The 19,528-nt window shown below is 40.7% G+C and overlaps 2 protein-coding genes across 2 annotated transcripts in view; one reads left to right on the top strand and one right to left on the bottom strand.

The window, feature by feature from the left end:
* Positions 1-1,066: 1,066 nt before the first annotated feature.
* GIGYF2 (GRB10 interacting GYF protein 2) overlaps positions 1,067-19,528 on the top strand; it is a gene marked incomplete at its 5' end in the record, with an annotated part of 153,929 nt that continues 135,467 nt past the window's right edge. Inside the window, 2 exons of the mRNA XM_089666000.1 lie at positions 1,067-1,204; positions 18,870-19,055. Coding sequence (XP_089522126.1) covers positions 1,067-1,204; positions 18,870-19,055 — 324 coding nt within the window. The remainder of the gene's footprint in view (positions 1,205-18,869; positions 19,056-19,528) is intronic.
* Positions 2,436-8,288, bottom strand: KCNJ13 (potassium inwardly rectifying channel subfamily J member 13). The gene is made up of 4 exons (XM_089665980.1): positions 8,001-8,288; positions 6,316-6,469; positions 4,350-4,841; positions 2,436-4,125 (listed from the first exon to the last, which is right to left on the bottom strand). Coding segments are annotated over exons 2-4 (1,125 nt in total). The 5' UTR covers positions 6,317-6,469; positions 8,001-8,288; the 3' UTR covers positions 2,436-3,493.

Below are 19,528 nucleotides of genomic sequence, written 5' to 3'. Positions count from 1 at the left end.
TCCCCCCTTCCCCCCCTCTCTCCCCTCTTTCTCCCCCCTCTCTCCCCTCTTTCTCCCCCCTTTCCCCTCTCTCTCCCCCCTTTCCCCTCTCTCTCCCCCCTTTCCCCTCTCTCTCCCCCCTTTCCCCTCTCTCTCCCCCCTTCCCCCCTTTCCCCTCTCTCTCCCCTCTCTCCCCCCTTTCCCCTCTCTCTCCCCTCTCTCCCCCCTTTCCCCTCTCTCTCCCCTCTCTCCCCCCTTTCCCCTCTCTCTCCCCTCTCTCCCCCCTTTCCCCTCTCTCCCCCTTTCCCCTCTCTCCCCTTTCCCCCCTCTCTCCACTCTCTTTCCCCCTCTCTCTTTCCCCTCCCCCCCTCTCTCTTTCCCCTGTCCCCTTCCCCCCTCTTTCCCCTTTCCCCCTCTCTCTTTCCCCTCCCCCCTCTCTCTTTCCCCTTTCCCCTTCCCCCCTCTTTCCCCTTTCCCCCTCTCTCTTTCCCCTTTCCCCCTCTCCCCCCCTCTCCTCCCCCCTCTCCTCCCCCCTCTCCTCCCCCCTCTCCTCTCTCTTCCCTGCTCTCCCCTCACTCTTCCCCTCTCTCCCCCTTCCCCCTTTATCTCCACCTTTCTTCCCCCTCCCCCACTTTCTCTCCTGCTCTCCCCCTTTCTCCTCTCCTCCCCTCCTCTTTCTCCCTCCCCTCCTCTTTCTCCCTCCCCTCCTCTTTCTCCCTCCCCTCCTCTTTCTCCCTCCCCTCCTCTTTCTCCCTCCCCTCCTCTTTCTCCCTCCCCTCCTCTTTCTCCCTCCCCTCCTCTTTCTCCCTCCCCTCCTCTTTCTCCCTCCCCCCCTCTTTCTCCCTCCCCCCTCTTTCTCCCCCTCAAAAACTTGTTCACTATAGCTTTACATAAGACTGAGGACTATTAGCACCCTCTGCAGCAGAAGTTTAGAGGCAGGAAGAGAACTGGGCTTTCTTGCTCAGGCATTTTCTACAGGATCCAGCACAACGTGGAACATACTTCGTTACAAATAAGCTAAGTTGCTAAAACTATAGAGAAGATTTTAAGTTTTAAGCTTTAAAACTGCCATGAAATGCTTTATAAGTGAAAATTAAAAAAACAAACAAAAAAAAACGCAGCAGTAGGAGATTTTGCAAAGTTTGTAGCACATGTCTGAAAGGTATCTTTTTCTACCCCACCAGAGGAGATCGGCGGTTTGAAAAAACAGCAAGAAAAGAAGCAGGTAATTGTCCTCTCCTTTATGTATGCTATAAATTTGGGTTAGGTGTGTGTGCACGCACACACAGTTCATTGAGTTCTTATTTTGCTAAGTCATTTCATTTTTAACTATTACTTTTAAGTATGAACAAGCATATTGTTTATTTGCAGTAGGAGTGCAGTTAAAGCGGAACTTTACCCATAACATTTTAATGAAAAATTGTTTTCTTTTGCAAAGAACAAACATTCCACGTTAATAATTATGCTACCAAAATGAGTGTGTACTGTAAATTTCCTCTAGCATTGTGCTGGAGGCTGCCATTTTGCTAAAGTCCAGAGCCCCTGAGCAGCAATAAATCTTTAGGCTGTCAGGAGATTGCCCTCTACATTTCTGGCACAGTGCTGAAAAAGAGAGCGACTGAGCATGTGCAGAGCAGGGTGAGAGTGTATTATTGTATTTTAAACAGTATAGGCACTTATTTTTAATGTTTTACATAGCTATACCTGCAAAGGGGGAACAGCCTGTAGTGATCTAGCAGGTCATAATTTTTTGACTAAAGTTCCACTTTAATAAGCCGTCAACGACACAGAAAAACTATCTTACAAACTTCCTGCACTGTCATGCTTTCCTACTAATGCAAGATCAAAGAAATTAAGCTTCCCTTTTGCATCATGGTAGCTGAACTTTTCTCATTTCAAACTTGTCCCGCTCTGACATGCTGAGCAGGTGAAGTGTCCAGATAGGAGCACAAAAGAAAAAAAAAAAAGAAACATAAGACACTGTAAAAATATTTTTTTTTTTTCCCCAGAAAAACAATAGGATTGGTGTGTGCACAGATTGTTGTCAGGTATAAATATTGCAATAATAGCTCTCCTTCAATTTCAATACAAGGAGATAACAATAGAGAGTTGATACAGAATGAAGACTTCACCAAACTAGATGCCTACTTCACCAAACTAGATGTTTCCTAGTTTTTTTGACTGCATGTGTAATTGTTTTACATAATCTGGTGAGTTTTAGGAGTAAACATCTACACACGCCCCTTATATAAAAGATAAAATACCCATAATGGCGTTTTTTGGAACTTCCACGTGTTTCTGTAAGAGGTCTGTTTTGGTATGTTCATGGTGTTTGCTTAAATCTAAGTGGTATGTCTGACAGAGCATAAAATACTTGGAGTTAATCTCAATATTCTTAGCCAGTGAAAACATTGTCACTTGCCTTTTGAGAAATAAACTGAATGGAAACATTGTAATCAAATGTTGATGCTTTTTGCAGCCTTGAAGGATATATATTTTATTTTTCACACACCACAAGAAGGCAAGTGTCACTGCTTGTGTGCAATAGCCGTGTCATAGAAAAGCATTTCTTATGTTGCCCTCTCATTGGCATCACTTTGTATGTAGCTGTCTGCATAGACACATTGATCAGCAGCAGGGAATTAGCTGGAAGCACACAGTTTATTCTGTTTTATTGTCACAAATATATTGAGTGGGAATTGCAGGACCAGCCTCTGTGCAGTCCCTTTGCTTCTTCTGCTCTGGCTCAAGCATTCCTCCCTGTCTTTAACTGTTCCTTCTCCTGGTAGTCTGCCACTGAGGTGGTGTTAAGGGTTAGTACAGTGATTCCACTAGGAGCAAAGTATTTTGCAAAGGTCAAGCTTGTGTGCATGTGGTTTAGTATAATCCTCATCTGTATGTGTTTGCTGTATGCCTGTCTCTATCATTTATAAAGGTCTATATAAAGCTTACATGAATGTCAAGGAAGTATGAATGTATATTTGCTATATAAATGTACCTGCATTCATCTATTATGTTCTCTTTTATGTTAGCGTTGTAAGTGTATCAGATTTCTAGCTAAATACAGTGCACTCCACATTTTGAGGGACAGCTTAAAACAAAACCTTCTCATGTGAATCATTCAAAGTTGACTTCCCAAGTGTCTCCATTGTATAATCTGCCTTTTAACATCTGAGTGTTTGCTTGGTGTACATATTTAAACGTGCTGGTCCACTGTCTGCACATAACTGTTGTCTCTTAAGCCTATTCTGTCTTTTTGGAGTGCTTGCACTCCCCTGAGCAATTCATTATTGTAGTTGTACATTGCTATGCCGGCAATGTCCCACAAACCCCTGCAGTATCAAAAGGGGTTCTAGTGCTTGATATACTTCAGTAAGGTATCACAGAACAGTCTTTGGAGTCTTGATAATACCACCCACTCTTCCTTTGGGATTTTCCTTTAGAAAAGTGTCAGCTTGGTTATCGGAATGAGGATGGCTGAAAGGGCTAAGGAAAGTAACAGAGTTCAAGTATTTTACTCTCCCAGTCCAGTCTCACAGATTTGAAAGGTGTCAACTCTCTGCCCATTGGCACAAACTTCCAGATCAGTTTTGTAGGATTGTCTGTGTGTAGCTTGTGGTAACTCAGGGAGTGGACGACCAAAAGTTTCCATGCAGATACGGTATCCTCCTTCAGGTCGACGAGTTAGACATGGTGCAAAGCGGTGGCCTTGGAGTATTTCACTTGGTAGATACGAGGTACGGCTCTGGCAGATTTCACCTGAGCCTTCCTGAGTAGCAGATAAACAGACCATAAGCTCCAAATGACCCGAAGCGGATAAAGTCTCGCGCTGTAATAAGGGTGCCAAGGGGCTTCCAGGGGATAGATTGTGGTTGTAGGTAAGAGGGAAGGAGAAGAAAGGGCACTCCACATTGCAAGCTTGATTGTCCAGTGAAAAATCCACACTGATTTGTTGGATTTGTCCATCGCCTCTCTCTTGATAAAGAATTCCACTGACTCTCACCATGGTCAAGGGACTAGGTCGTGTGTTCGCAACTTGGAACATTAAGCACGGCTTTCCTTCAGGACTGCCCACCACTGCTAGTCTTGAAAAGAGGATTGAAGGAGAGCGGTTCTTTGGTCTTGCTATTTTGGCTACAAAAACACCTGTGGAATACATAATTTACAGTGGGTAAGCATAGCATATTTTTCAAGAGCTGAGAGACCATAAACAAAGTGTTCTCCTGTATTGAATTGTAACTGTACTGTTTGCCCTCATGTTGTAAAGCACTGCACAAACTGTTGGTGTTATACAAATCCTATATAATTATTGTTATTAATAAATTTGTTGGGTAATTCAATCAGTTGTCCATAGAGTAAGACTATCTTACCTGTAATAAAAGCCTCCAGCATTAGTCCCAGAAGCATTTGGACTGCAAGAAGAGCAATAGCACTTGGGCAATCCCCGCTTGGAAACATGGTTCCATATCCAATTGTGAGCTGTGTTTCCAAAGAGAATGAAAAAGCAGCGGTGAAGCTAGTGATGTACTTGACACAGATGGTGTGGTTTTCTGGTGGGTCATCATGGTCTAGTGCCAGATCCCCATTCATCTCCGCAAGTAAATACCAAAACACTGCAAACAATAGCCAGTGGGCCAGGAAGGAAGCCGAAAAAGCCAACATCATCCAGCGCCAGCGCATATCCAGCAACAATCCCCATATGTCACGCAGGTAAGACAGACCCTGCCCCTGGATCCCAACAGCTTTTATAGTGCTATTGCCATCCTTATTCACCAGTCGATAAGAGCAAGAGTTGAGTAAAGTACACCTTGGGGAACGGCTGTGAGCATCATCCTCGCGTTCTGTGCTGACCTGCAGCACCACTGCAAAAAGAAGACCATGTCATGAGCTGATGAGCAGAAGCAATATCGCAAGAAGCTGCAAGGTGCACATTTAATTATATGGCTGCATAATTAGATTTGAGAGTTCACGAATGCATGAGTTATCTAGTCTGTCAAGATGAAGCAATGGATTTAACTTACTGTTAGCTTGTCAATAAGAGGACTTCTGTTTCAAAGAAAAAATTAAGTGAAATATGTCTGCTGCCATTACTGAACCTCATGAAAACCTCTTTCACTGTCATTGAACAAGCATGCAGATGAGACTTATAGCTCACTTTAGCTCCTTGACTCTTAAACGATTTAAAGGTGGTCAGCTGTGTCAACCTACATACATGACAGATTTCCTTTAAAGTCAATTTAAACGTGGCTGAACATAAGATCACAATGAATGTTCTACTATGAATACAATCAAGATTGTATCCCTTACAATTTTTACTTTATTAAATGGGGCTTGTTTGACAAATCAGGCTAAGCTTAAAGCGGAACTAAACCTGTCCTTTATTGTCAAGGAAGCTGCCATCTTAGCCTCTGGTTGATCTGTGGTTGCCATGGCGCTGCACATGTGATCAGTTATGACACTAGCTATTTGATGGCTTTACAGTTTGGTTAAGAGTACAACCAAATTGTGAGTTATCATGACATGCCTTGAATGTTACTGTTTTGGGAAATGATAAATCGATGGGTTTAGTTCCACATTACAAAAACTGCTGCGACCTCTGACTCATTGAAGATGCTGTCCTCCTTCATATACTACTTGATAAGCTGCTGACCTGGAACAAGCAAGTATAGTATTGTCTGAACACATGATCTTGCATATACATGTCAGGTCAGGGACAAACAAGTTCATGTTGAAAAGTTAAGGGTAAATGCTTTGGCGCATGCACCTTTTAAAATTTTAAGTCTGCAATTACAGCTCCCATATTTCTGTCTTGACAGGTTTGACCTAATCCAATCTTTTGAATTGTGTCTGAAAACAAGTATTTTCCTTTTTGTTTTTGTAGTGCTAGATAGCAAATACAGGTAACAGCTTCCACTTGGATGCTTTGTTAAATAGACACAAAATGTGTAAAGGTGAACCATTTATTTCTGTTTCATATACTTTGTATGAAAACTGGTGGAAAGCAAAATTGAAAAAATTATTCAAATTACACAATGTTTCTAGACATGTGACATTTGGCGTTTAGGGGCATCATCTTTATAATGCTCTTATGTTTTTATACAAGAGGTACTGATTATTTTATGTTGGTCCATTCATGGAAACATGGATCAGACAGTATGGGATTAGAGCCATTCTTTTCAAGAAAAACATTGGATGGGAAAAATATTATAATATAATTCTAGGATGGAATCGCAAGCCTCTAATGTTTACAGTTAAAACCTGCGTTTTACCACAGTTGAACATTCTGGAATGCTGTGAGAAAAACTTGATAGAGTGTTAGGCATTGTTTGTACTTACTTTTTGTAGTTGGTCAGAGACCTGAAGACCACGTGTCTCTCTTCTCAATTGGAAACCAACATCCAGTGGGATGTGAACTCAATGGGTGTGGCGAAAATTTTTCTTTAATGCTTGTGACCACTGCCACGCCACTTCCAATGGTTTATGGACCAATCTGAACAAAATAGAACAGTTCATATGAAGATCATAAAAAAATGATTCGGAGGCCTACTTCAAGACGGACCTTTCTGTTCTGGTCCCTTTGTGAACATTTCCACCCCCTCCAGCCGAAGGCACCTGAGCCGATTCTGGCTTTGTTCCCTGAAGGCAAGCAGGGGCCTGTGCCTGCATAACCCCGGAGTTCTGAGCTGTTGCCAGACTGAGAGAGGGAGGGGGGTGGAAGGGGAAAGAGTGTTTGTGTTATGATTTCACGCTCGGGGGTAAGCTGCTTTTAGATGCAAACATCATGATGCTCATGTGACATGTCCCGCTGTGGGAAAATATCTAGGCTTTGTTCACTCTGGGATGCATTGGAGGGCAGGTAGGATTCACCTGGACATGACTAAAATGTTACTGGTCAGTGAGTGTAGCTAGGAAAGTTTTCCACTGTTGGCTTGCGACAGCAGCATTCTTGTCACAGTGTGTGACTTTTTATCAAGCTGTGCTAGGAAAGAGTCTCGCTGCAGTGAAGAGAACCTACTTTAGCACTACTTATGAATACCAGCAATCCAATACAGGAAGAAAAATACAAGTGGGCCCATATATAGGAATTATCAGGTTATTTTAGAGTGTGTGTATATATGTGTGTGTGTGTGTATGTATCTATTATATATATATATATATATATATATATATATATATATATATATGTATGTATGTATGTATGTATATGTATGTTTATTTTTTTATCAAAAGCCATTTTATGACCCCACTACATTCATGTCAAGGTCCCTCCATACTTAGTATCTGTGTTTTTACACAGCATAGTATCTGCAGAAACATGAATAACAAACTGTTTTTTATTTGTGCAGTGTTTAATATGTGCAGCAGTTTGTGCTTTACAGACTTTTGACAATGATGCTCACAAAATTACTATTTACAAAATTATTAAACTTTCTGGCAAAGTTTAGGTATAGTTTTGCACAAATAAAGCATACAATATTTTGTCAGCTTTAAGTAAAATAAGAAGCTTTGTAAAGATCAGTAACTGTTAAAAACCCCTTTCGTTTGTATATTTAGTTAATTGCATATCAGCAGCTGACCATAAATCAGTGGTCGGTTCATTTTTGGTAAGGAGAACTCTTAAACAAGTAGCATAGGATTTAAGCTGAGGATTTCCTGGGATTTACCCAGTTTTCATGCTCAGTCTCTGGACTTGCACACAGGCTCGATTCACTGGATGAAACATCACATGGTCAGCATGTGTCGGCCATCCAGACTGCATAAGTGTAAGGCACTGGGGTGTTAGAGGCCAGCTTTGCACACGCTGGTACTGCTCTGAGTAATACCAGCTCCAGGCTCTGCTGAGCTTGACAATGTCTTCATTGTGATAAGCAAACCCCTTTAATAACTATTGAGCAAAATAATTTCACAGTGAGATGCAGCTCTGTAAGAAACTATGCCTGTGTGGTGGGATGTTTTTAATTTCAAACCTCAGCAGTGACCCACCACAAGCAGCACTTGACCAAGAAAGATAGAAAACTTACCCGGTTAGTTGGTGTAGTAGATAATCTGTAATTCAGCCTTTTCCTTTTTTGTGTTTTTCTCGTAATTTGTTCTTGTATCTCGTTTGCTTTGTCAGGTCTTACAATTGATTATTGTTTACTGGCTTGTTTCACATGCATAATTCTCACTTGCTTGCATAAGTGCAATCCTTACATCTGCTTGTTGATCCTCTCACATGTCCTTCCCGGCAGCTTCTGAACGGACTTCCTAGGCCAGTGACACACTCCCTGTCAATCTATGGGGGGAGCCCTTGCTGGGTCTGGAGTCATAATCCAAATTCCTGTGTTTATAAATCTGTGGGTAGGGCTCCTTTGGTATGATATCTGATTGGCTGCTAGGCTATTGGGGATATGCCAGTGAGAGGGGTGGTATGTTGCAGCACTGCCCTCACAGTGATTAGCTGTGCACAGTAGGTACACTTATTTTCCATTAACAGTCTAATTACTGCCCACTTGGAAAAGGGGGTTAATGGAGCAATCATCATTTTTGGATATGTTAAAACCTTTTTCTATATTGATCTTGTCTTTCTGATTGAAGGAGGATCACCATGCTTATTTTCTGGACTTCATCTTAGCAGAACAAACATGTAATATTATACATATTTATAAATGCAAAAGCAGGATACATCACGTGCAAGCTACAAGCTGATTAAGAGTAAATCTCAGCCCTTTGTTGCTGAATATATGTCTGCTAGTTTCTGTCACCGTGTCTTAGGCTCACTTTGTAAGTTTGCAGGGCCTTCAGAGAGCAGAGGTCATTGGCAGAAATGTACTGCAATGTGCAAAGGTCAAAAGTCACTGGGAATGCATGCTGAGCCTACAAATTTATTTGCAGGAACAATTGTGTTCTGTTATGTTGGCTCTGTCTCTTTTCTCTGTCATGGGCCATGGAGGTGTATGCCATGAACTGGTGATTTGATTTTGAAAATGGTCATAGGTGGGCTGTGGGGGATGGAATGAAGACCCAGCACTTTTGTTGTGTGCATTTTGGAGGTGGTGGGTACTTGTTTTCCACTGGACTTTGCTCACCTCTGTCCAGTTAAGCGGATTGCAGAGAACAGAGCCTCATTGTTCTTGGAGGAGCAAAGCCGTTTTCAGGCCTGTGGTGCTGAATATTAAAGTAATGACCCAAATCCCACCCCCCTCAGTGCTTCTGTTCTGTCGTCCTGCCCAAAGTTTGAACCTCCTGCTGCCAATGGCACGTCAGTGCATGCCCAGAGCAAACAGTGTATGGAGAAGCTACGCAAGTACCCCTTCCACAACTTTAACCACTTGAAACCTTAATAATGAGCAGTTTAACCCTTTTAGCATCCTAAATTACGCATATGTGCTGTTTTGCTCACTGTTGCTGTTGGGTTCAAGAAGATAGAATTCCCACAGCAAGTCAGTTTCCCCTAACATGCCCATCAGGAACAGTTTTCTTTCTCTGTGTGCTTATGTTGCTGTGTGTATCTGCATCTAGATTTATTAATCTCTCACCGTTGATTATATATTTTAGAGCAGCCGCATGGCTTCCTGTATTGCCTTTTCTTCAATTTTTATTTATTTCCCCTCCTCTGTGCATCCAAGTCAAGACTGTTATCTTGATATGAATGTTTGTATAAGAAGACTTGATGTTGATTTCACAAAAGTGAAAAAGTGAGAGCAGTTAACTTTTATGTTTTGTTTTTTTTGCATTCTGGCTTATTTAAAAAGAAAAAAAAAACTATCCACATTCTTAAGCTGCCTATGGGCATTAAACAGAGAGCGGTCAGATTTTAGCGGACACTCTGATTACTGTTTATTGACATGAACTCTAACATTTCTATAGACACGTAGTTCTATAGACACTCCAGGCAGCCACAGCAGCTTGTAGCTGGCATGCCTTTCTAAGATGGCTGGGAGAGTTGGTACAGGTCTTGAAGTGTGCTTATAGGCATTGCATGTATTTCTGTATACTGCCAAAATCGGCAAGATCAGGCATTGATTATGTTCCAGTTCTTAAACTCCTTTAGACTAGATGAACTTCACCCATTTCTTGGCCAAAATAATTTTTAGGAAGCAGTAGACTGAGTTTAAAGGTTTCATCTCTTTGCTGCTGCTTTTCCTGAGCTTGATGTATATGACTACCCTCATTGCCTCTACTGATCTAAACAATGGCCAGATCAAGCTCACACATTGGAAGTTCCTCAACATGTTTACATGTCTGAAATATTTTAGTCAGATTTTTTGCTATAAACGGAGAGAGGAAGGCCTTTAGAACTCTCCTTGTTAACTCCGATCTGTGCAGACCCGAGAACTGAGAGATCATCAAGATTGCCCAGTTCTTACCAGATCTAAAGTTGTTTTAAAGGTAGAAGGAATTTTATTTTAATGCATTCCCTGCATTAAGGAAAAAAGCCTTCTGTGTGCGGCTATACCCCCCACCTCAAATACTTGAGCCTAATCTTGATCCAGCTCTGTACTCAAAAGCAGTGGCTCTCTCCGCTCTCTCTTTCTCCTCCGTGGATATGTAGGCAGCAGCGATAGCCATTGGCTCCTGCTGCTGTCAGTCACAGCCTGTGAGTAGAGCGTGGGACCAAGCTGCAATGCTTGTGTTTACCGACACATAGGCTTGGGAATGAACCTGCATGAGTGCCACCATAGAAAGTGGCTTACTAAAGGGATACTGGGTTGGGAGGAAAAGCCAGGAGCTCTGGCAGAGACCCCAGAAGAGGATCAGGGCTGCTCTGTGAAAAACCATTGCACAAAGCAAGTACGTATAACATGTTACTTAGAAAAAAGTTTACAATCACTTTAAAATGTGGTGGCTGCATTAATTTTCTTTTTTCAGGCTATGTGCATTTTCTGCAAGTACAGAATGCCAGTTGATCTTGCAGTGTTCTAGTGTCCTTATACAGTTGTGCTCAAAAGTTTGAGAATTTGTAACGCACAGTATTTACCATTTTTAAAGAAAGCAGGCAAAACAGCTTTTTGATTATGGGATTCATAATCAACCGTAGGTCATAACAGAATTGCACAATTGTCAAACAAAACCATGGCAACAAGTAAACAACCATTGTTCAAAAGTCTGCATACCCTTATTACTTAATACTTTGTATTGCCCCCTTTAGCATCAATGACAGAATGCAGTTTTTTTGTAATAGTTGTCCAAGGCCCCGAATTCTTGGAGGTGGTATAGCTGCCCATTCATCTTGGCAAAATGTCTCCAGGCCATGCAAAGTCTGTGGTAGTCTTGCATGAGAACCACACATTTTGAGATCTCCCCTCATAGAGTGGCTTGATATTAAGATCAGGAGACTGTGATGGCCATTCTAGAACCTTCGCCCTTTTCTGTTGTAACCATTGGAGGGTCAACTTGGCCTTGTGTTTGGGTCATCTCATGCTGGAAAATCCAAGAACGTCCCATGCGCTCTTTTTGTTCAGAAGAATGCAAATTGTTAGCCAGAATTTTCTGATAACATGCTGCATTTATCTTGCTATCAATTTTCACAAGATTTCTTGTGCCTATAGAGCTCACCACCCCACACAAAACATCAGTGAGCCACCACCATGCTTCACAGTGGGGATGGTGTTCTTGTCAGCCTTGTTGACTCCTCTCCAAACATAGTGCTTATGGTTGTGACCATATTGTCGTATTGTGCTCCTTGAAACAACCACACCGTCTTTATAGAGTAACCTGCATTTCTCCATAGGTTACCTATGGGTGTTTCTTTGTATCCTGAACAATTTTTCTGGCAGCTGTGGCAGCAATCTTACTTGGTCTACCTGACCTTAGCTTGGTATCAAGGGATCCCCAAATTTTCCACTTAATTGATTGAACAGTACTGACTGGCATATTCAAGGCTTTGAAATTTTATTTTTTTACCTTCAAAATTTTATTCAAAAGAGAAGGCAAGTCTTAAAACAGTCAAGTGCATAAATACTGAAGGAAGCAGCTATGAATGAGACATAATGTCCATCATGTAGCAGACTAACCTATGGATATCCTTTTATATCTTTTTGCAGCTTTATAAAGTTCCATTACCTTGTTACGCAGGTCTTTTGATAGTTCTGCTCTCTATGGCTCAGTATCTAGCCTTCTCAGTGCATCCATGTTAGAGCTAACAAACTCATTGACTATACACACTAATTGCATTTTAAAAAGCCAAAACTGGGGGAAATCAGCCTTTAATTGCTATTTTAACCTGTGTGTGTAACCTTGTGTGTCTGTACCAAGGCCAGATATTCCATGGTATGTATACTTTTATCAGGGCCATTCGGGTGATTTCTGTTATGATTTAAATAGGAACCAAACAACTATGTGATGATAAATGGCTTCATATGATCACTATCCTTATCTAAAACAGCTTTTTTGGCATGATCAGTCATATTTTCAATATCCATGCCAAAATGTTAGGATGTCTGCCAGGGTATGCAAACTTTTGAGCACAGCTCTAAATTTCTGTGAACTGAATGGGTACTGAACAATATCAGCTTTCCCAGTTATCTTTTGTGAATTCCAGAACACTACACAGACTACAAACTACGAACTCAAGGCAAGCAGAGTTTGTAGTCCCGATTCAGAAGAGCAGCCAGGGTGACAACACTGCTCCTCCATAGATGCAATAAAGTAAGTAAGCATTGTTACCCTAGGATAGGAAACGTGTTACTAGCTGGATCACCAGTTAAAAATAACGGGAATAAGCCTGAAAAAAGGAACCTATTGAAGCCACCACATCTAAAAACTCTTAAGTTGCAGCGTATAATACATTTTTGTTTTTGGGTTTACATGTGCTTTGCAATCTGACAGAGGTGCTATCTCTTCCTCTTTTTTCAAAAAGTATTTTTTTTACTGCCTCTGTCTTAAGTGCAACCTTTTTCAACCAGGGTGCCTTCCAGGTTCTTCAGGAGTGCCTTGGCAAAATTCCTACAAATTGCCCACAAAGTGTGTACAAGCCAACGGGCGGATCAAGCCTGCTTTTTGGTTACATTGTGCAGCATTATGACCTTGGGCACTGCGCAGGCTAGCTGCCAGCATCCTAACTGCTGACCTCATTGGCTAAGAAGGACATCAGGCACCTGCACATCATCTTTGTTCACTTTAAGGGGGAGAGAAAATGAGGAAAAAGAAATACAGAAATCATCTCTAATGTTGGGTGTCCTACATGTGTGGAGCCTGCATGTAAAACTATTTTGTTTTTTTTTTTTGTTTTTTTTTACATTTTAGAATGGGGTGCCTTGAGATTGTACATAATTTCAAAGGGTGCCTTGACTGGAAAAAGGTTGAAAAACACTGCTCCAGTGTCAAGATTTCACTTCATCTAACTACTTGTACCTAGGATTTGTAAGAATAAAAGGGTCATCTAAATGTGGACACAAACTGCAACTGGTCTTTCTCTTTACCAGTCTATCCAAAAATAAATAAGATAAAATAAACTTTGCTTGAAGTTGAACTTTAGCATCAAGTCTGCCGAAATTAGATTTGTGGTTGGGCTCTTTAGCATGATGTGTCTTTTATAAGTTGATCTACATATACTGTAAGTATACTCAAAACAATTACTGCTGTACCAGTGGAGCAGTTCCACAGTGCCAGATCAAAAACGTGAGCTGGAAACTTTGCTAAGGTCACTGGGGGACAAGTAAAGATTGCATGATTATTGTTCTATGTCAATCAGATTACCTAAATGTGCTTATCTTTTTTTCTAAATTGCTTCTTATCTGCCTTTAGTTATTAGAACAATATTGTGAGTTGTACAAATGTGGCAGTATGCATTCTCATGTGCTTAGGTCTATGAAAAGGTCTTTGGATGGATGTCTCTCCTTAAGAGGGCAAAGTGGATTGGTTTTTTAATAAAGCGTATACTCCTGTGCACAGGATTTGTGTACTTTCTTTGGAATAAAGTGATAGTTTGGAGTTCTAGACTATGAGAAGTTTCTTTCATTCTCTCCCCGTATGTTACTGGCATATATGAGAGTCACTATTACCGCTAATAGAAGAGAATTTACCCAGATTAGTGGGAAGGCTGTTTTTGACCAAATCAAACAGTGATCAATGAGTTGGTTAGGGGAAATATTGTCTGGTGGAGGCTCACTGAGGTGTAACAGCAAGTGGACACTGAGAGCACGTTTATGTCTGATGAGCCGATAGCACATTGATTTGGAGCACAGGAAAATTTAATATCCAGTATTACAGTGGACTTTGAGGATTGTTGTGAACTAATACTTTTGCTCCCTATGAATTTTCTGTTTATGAACTTACACTTTATGAATGAATGTTATGTATGTCACAAGGTCCTAATTCACCGTGTGTGTGTGTATGTATGTGTGTATATGTATGTATGTGTGTATGTGTGTATATATATATATATATATATATATATATATATATATATATATATATATATAATGATATTAAGATACAGGTGTACCTCGGTTTACGAATTAATGCGTTCTGCGGGACTTTTCATATTGCAAAAAATTTGTAAACCGAAATGCGGTTTCCCATAGGAATGCATTGAAAACCAATGAATCCGTTCCGGAAGTCAGAAAAAAGTAACAAAAAATATTTTATCTGTTCAAAACTCTTCATAAAGTGCACTTTAAAGGCATAAATACTGTACAGGGACATGATTAAAAAGTTTGTAATTGCATTGAAAAACAATCCGTTCATATTGTGAAATAAATTCGTAAACTGAGCCATTCTTTTCAATGGATTTTAATTTGTAAACTGAAAATTACGTTAACCAAGGTGTTCGTAAACTGAGGTATGCCTGTATATGTTGGATCACAGTTTTAGTTTATTATTTATGCATGTTTCCGGTTGTGCAGCACTTCTTTGGTTTTGTGAGATTAGTTAGATGTTGGAACACGTCAGATGCTTGCAGCAGGCAGAAATGTTTTTGTAATCTTTTAAATATTTTTAATTTTTTGGGTGGTTGATTTAATGTGGGGAGCATGGGATTATTTAGCATTATTACTTTGTCCCATTGACAATGGTTTTACCAAACATGAAATAAGTGAAAAACTGCAAATGGGGCCACAAATGGAAATAAAAAATTGACACGGGTTCTAGCAGTCCAATACTTCTAAAGTTTTTATTTCTCTCTCTATTGCTGTAGGACATGAGTCTCCAAATGTTCTAAACAAGGGGTCAGTTTACTGCTCTTTAGACTTTTTAAGGGGGCCAGCTGTGGCCAGTGGGAGCAGAAAATGGTATTGGTGGAAAGAATTGATAGTGACAGTGAGAAGAAATAGTTCCTCATCCTTGGTGTCAGTGGGAGGAATGGTGTTCCAAGGGCTAAATAAAGGGCTGCGGTTTGGAGACCAGCTCAAACCATAATAATAAAAAAACCCTCAAAAAACACTCTTAACTTGACATAAACTTTAAGCATTTCCTGATATCTTTTCATTTATGGTTAAAGATGTATGGCAGCTCCAAATGAGTAAACTGTGCTAGTTGCCCATAAATTCTAACATTCAAGAGTTAGTTGACATGCCCTGCTATTTTGTAAAATGCTAGAAATTAGAACAATATAATTAATTTTTAGTTTTGGGGTCTTCCGTTGTGTGTTTCTCTAGAGCTGCATATACTTTATTCACTGTACATATCTTTAGGAAGGTATCATTGGGATAGGCAGTAGGAATGCCCAGTAATGAACAGGTGAACAGGTCTACCATAAACAGTACCCAGACAGAATTCCTGACCCTGTGTCCTCCCCTCCTGCAGACCACTTCACACACACTTTATTTTTTTTCCATAAACAGCTTTCTTGGCTATAGGTCAAAAATGTCCCACTAATGAGTCCTGGGCAGATTCCAGATCTTTTCCTCCTGTTCTGACCCACAGATTCTGAAGGGTTGCTCTGAAAATGGGATGCACCTCATGTAGGAGCATGCATGCCAAATGATAGGTGATGCTGTGAAAACATTGTGAGTAGAAATTAGAAGTAGCTTGCTATTTTTCCAACAAATGAAAAGTTGACCTTTTTAAGCTACAGTTGGGCAGATGTGTTTATATTGTGTAGTAGTGAATTTACAAGAAAGCAAAGCTTCACATACAAAAACAAGCTTTCACTTTCCTTTTTTTTTTTTTTTTAAACTGTTTATTTACTCATTATGGACTTAGTGGTCCATACCAGTCATATTTAGCTCTGTAAAAAAAAAAAAAAAAAAAAACCTGTATATGATAAAATTTGGTTTAACCCCTTGAACCAATTTACTGCTATTGCTGTAGCCATTGCGGCAAGGCTGGAAAAAAGTTCAATAGTGTGCTTCATTGTGTTTAAAAAGGGACATATTTGTGCAACGGTGACACAAATAAATACAGCTATCTACATTTTAACATGTTCAGAATGTAGCTTAGAGTGCCATTATCACACAGCCTTAGGTGAGCTATGAATTCAGAGACTTATAGCTCACAAAGAGATTTCTTTCCTCTCTTGCAGAAATGTGCCCTGATAGAGCAAAAGGAAGGCAAATATGTCTTCCTTTGTCTACATTAAAGTATACCTTTTTTTTTTTTGCCCTGCATTGGCTGCACGAAAAATAACCTTATGATAATTAGTAACTTTGTGTATATTTGGTGAAAATGTAAAATCATATATTTATTTCTAGCCTACTTCTATTAATATGAGTGATCTTGGTATTTGCAAACTTAATTTACTCTCTAAGCATTTAGTTCCTATAATTCTGTGACACGCATTTACACTCAGGGGTGTGGAAATTTTTTAAACTTTGTCCAAGGACATAATCGGGTCCCAATCTACTTTTACCTCTTGACAATCTACTTGTCCAGATTCCCCCCCAAAAATGTTTTAACCAAAGCTGTGTTTAAATCAGAGGTGATTTTAGGAATGCCTGGGGCTTTCAAAAACAAAAGGGGCTTTATGGCGACTTAATAATTGTAACTTTGCGCTGTTTATTTCCTTATCCGCTCCCTGCCTGTCTCCATCACCGCACCCGGGAACTAGCAGGGAGGGAAGAGACCTTGTAGTGTGAAGAGCACTGATTGGGTGACAGGAAAGGGGAGTGTCAGGCTTATGCTTTATCCCTTTCGCTGCCAGGGCCCTTTTTGCATTTTTTGCACATGTTTAAAAAATAATTTTAGGCCTGAAGATTACATAAAACCCCCAAAATATTATATATTTTATGTAATCAGAGACCCTAGAGAATAAAATAGTGGTAGTTCTGATCTTTTATGTCACACGAGAGATTACCAAAAAAGTCTAGGAAACGCAAAACTTCAGAAAGAAATGCACTTAATTTTAGGGCACAAAATAAGCAATAAATTACCCCTTTTTTGTAAAATATAAAAGATGAGGTTTCACCAAGTAAATAGATATCCAAGATGTCAAACCTTAAATTTGCATGCTCATGTGAAATGGCGACAAACTTTAGTACCCTATATTTTCTATAGGTGATACTTTTAAAGCCCCTTATAGGTCATCAGTTTACTGTTATGGAGGTGGTCTGGTTCTAGAATTATTGCTCTCATTCTGGTGTGTGCGGCGATATGTAACGTGGATTGCAATTAGCATTTTCTCATGTGTAGGTACCCTGCCACGTGCTTTTACGTTTGTACGTAAACCCTGGATTTCTCCCCTGTACTGCACTGGATGTAATACAGTGCAGATCGCAACGCATTACATTCTTTCCTGGCCTCGATGGCTGGGAAATCAAGAAGGGGAGGGGAGCGAGTGTTCACGCTCCTCACCTCTATCCACTGGCACTCCCTGAACAGATCCCGGTCCTGCAGATGGGCAAGCGGAGCCCGGGAGACAAAGCAGGTAGGACGGTGGTTTGGGGGGGGGGGGGGTTGAGGAGGCTGGAACTGTAGGGGGCTGTGTGGAAGCAATCGGCGACAGCTCTGCTGCCCAAATGCTTCCACCCAACAGGTGAGCCCTGCTGCTTGCCCACAGCAGGGATACAGGTTGAAAAAAACGAACTGCCCGGCGCCCTGAACTACATGTTCCGGGCGATAGAAATTGAACATCCCTGTTCACTATGTCCTGTTAATAGGCATTGATGTGTCACAGAATTCACAGAGCTTGCCTTCTGAACTACACAGGTGCTGAGAGGAGTGGCAGAAGGCACAATTACATCAGGAATCCCTGGTTGCAGGCAGCAAGGTACCATGGGATATGTAGCCCTTTAGAAGTTGAAAGTAAACAGCAGAGGAGAAGCTAAAAAGCTTATAGGGAATCCAGGAAATTTTGGAAAGAGATGGACAGCAGTCACAAGACGAAAGTAGATTGTTCATGAACATTTATATTGGATTGTCAAAAAGAGCCATTATTTGTATTGCTATTGCAATGCTGATGTTATAAAATTAGTATTGCACAGGGAAGTGTATTGGGGATAGTTTTAGTTTACTCCTGTTGCATTGTATATGTATAAATATAGCATCTTATTTTTTGTTTTTTTGACCACTATGACCACAAGTGATTTGCAGGTAAAGTCTTTTGGTTTGGTGTTATTACTCATACTTTTAAGGCTTCATGTACTTGAGCCTACCCTAACCACCGGCTGCGGGAAAACGAAAATCGTGGCAAAATGCAGAATAATCGCGTTCAGGAGTGCAACGTTAGACCAAAAAAATCTTAACTGCTAGCCGCGTTTAGTGCTTGGGGGAATATCCATGTCAATGGAAAATACTCTGGCCAATCAAGTGAATAAAGGTCCCAAGCGCTCAACGCGGTACCACATCTACACATGTTTTTGCCGCGTTTAGCATTTTTCTGCTGCCAGGAGAGTTTGACTAGGTGAGTTCATGTGTACATGAGGCCTAATTATATAAAGCTAAATCTTTCATGCTTGACTTAACTGTCATGAAATCTGAATATCCAATTATTAGTACTGTTATACGACTTATTCTCCCCTAAACCCTCCCAGTGCGGCCTGCATTTGAAGAAGGAGTTGCTCCACCAACTGGGAGAAAGAATGAGTTTGTCCGCTCCGAGAGTGGAAACTGGCGCAGCTTGCGGGAAGAATTAAATGGTGAAGAAGAAGAAGGTGGAGGTATTTGGAGGACAGCAGCACCCAGAAGAGAAGGAGAGAGATGGCGCTCTCATAGTCCTGGTAAGATTCTTGCTGTGCAGTGAAGGACAAGTGTTAGTAACCATGAAATGAGCTTCTGATACATTAAGAGGAACAGTGATGTGGCTCTTGGCAGAGCTGCTAAGCTCGTAAAATGGAGAATGTGACTTTATGCACAAATGGAAAGACCACAAATGTGGTCCCTTATTTCCCTTCTAATGTAGAAGTAATGGTACAGTGCATAGCTATAGCTTTGTCTGGACTTTTTTTCAGTTTCTTACAGTGAATGAAATTTGTAGGACCGGTAAGGGAAATGGCAAGTATAGAAGTCTAGAAGGGAGTGTCTGGAGTTGACATTCCCCAACAATTGGTTGTGCACTACTGTCAAGTTTTGTTTCCCAATTACTGTATGTAGTAAATACTGTACTACAAAAAAGCTTGCTTAGTGATGCAGTGACTTTGCATTAATCAGGTGATCCTAGAGAAGTTCTATACCCCCCAAGCTCTCAATTATT

The sequence above is a fragment of the Staurois parvus genome, unplaced genomic scaffold (genome assembly GCF_062004578.1).
Source record: "Staurois parvus isolate SC_StPar_1 unplaced genomic scaffold, SC_StPar_1.0 ptg000049l, whole genome shotgun sequence".
NCBI lineage: Eukaryota > Metazoa > Chordata > Amphibia > Anura > Ranidae > Staurois > Staurois parvus.
This window is presented reverse-complemented; position numbering and strand designations above follow the sequence as displayed.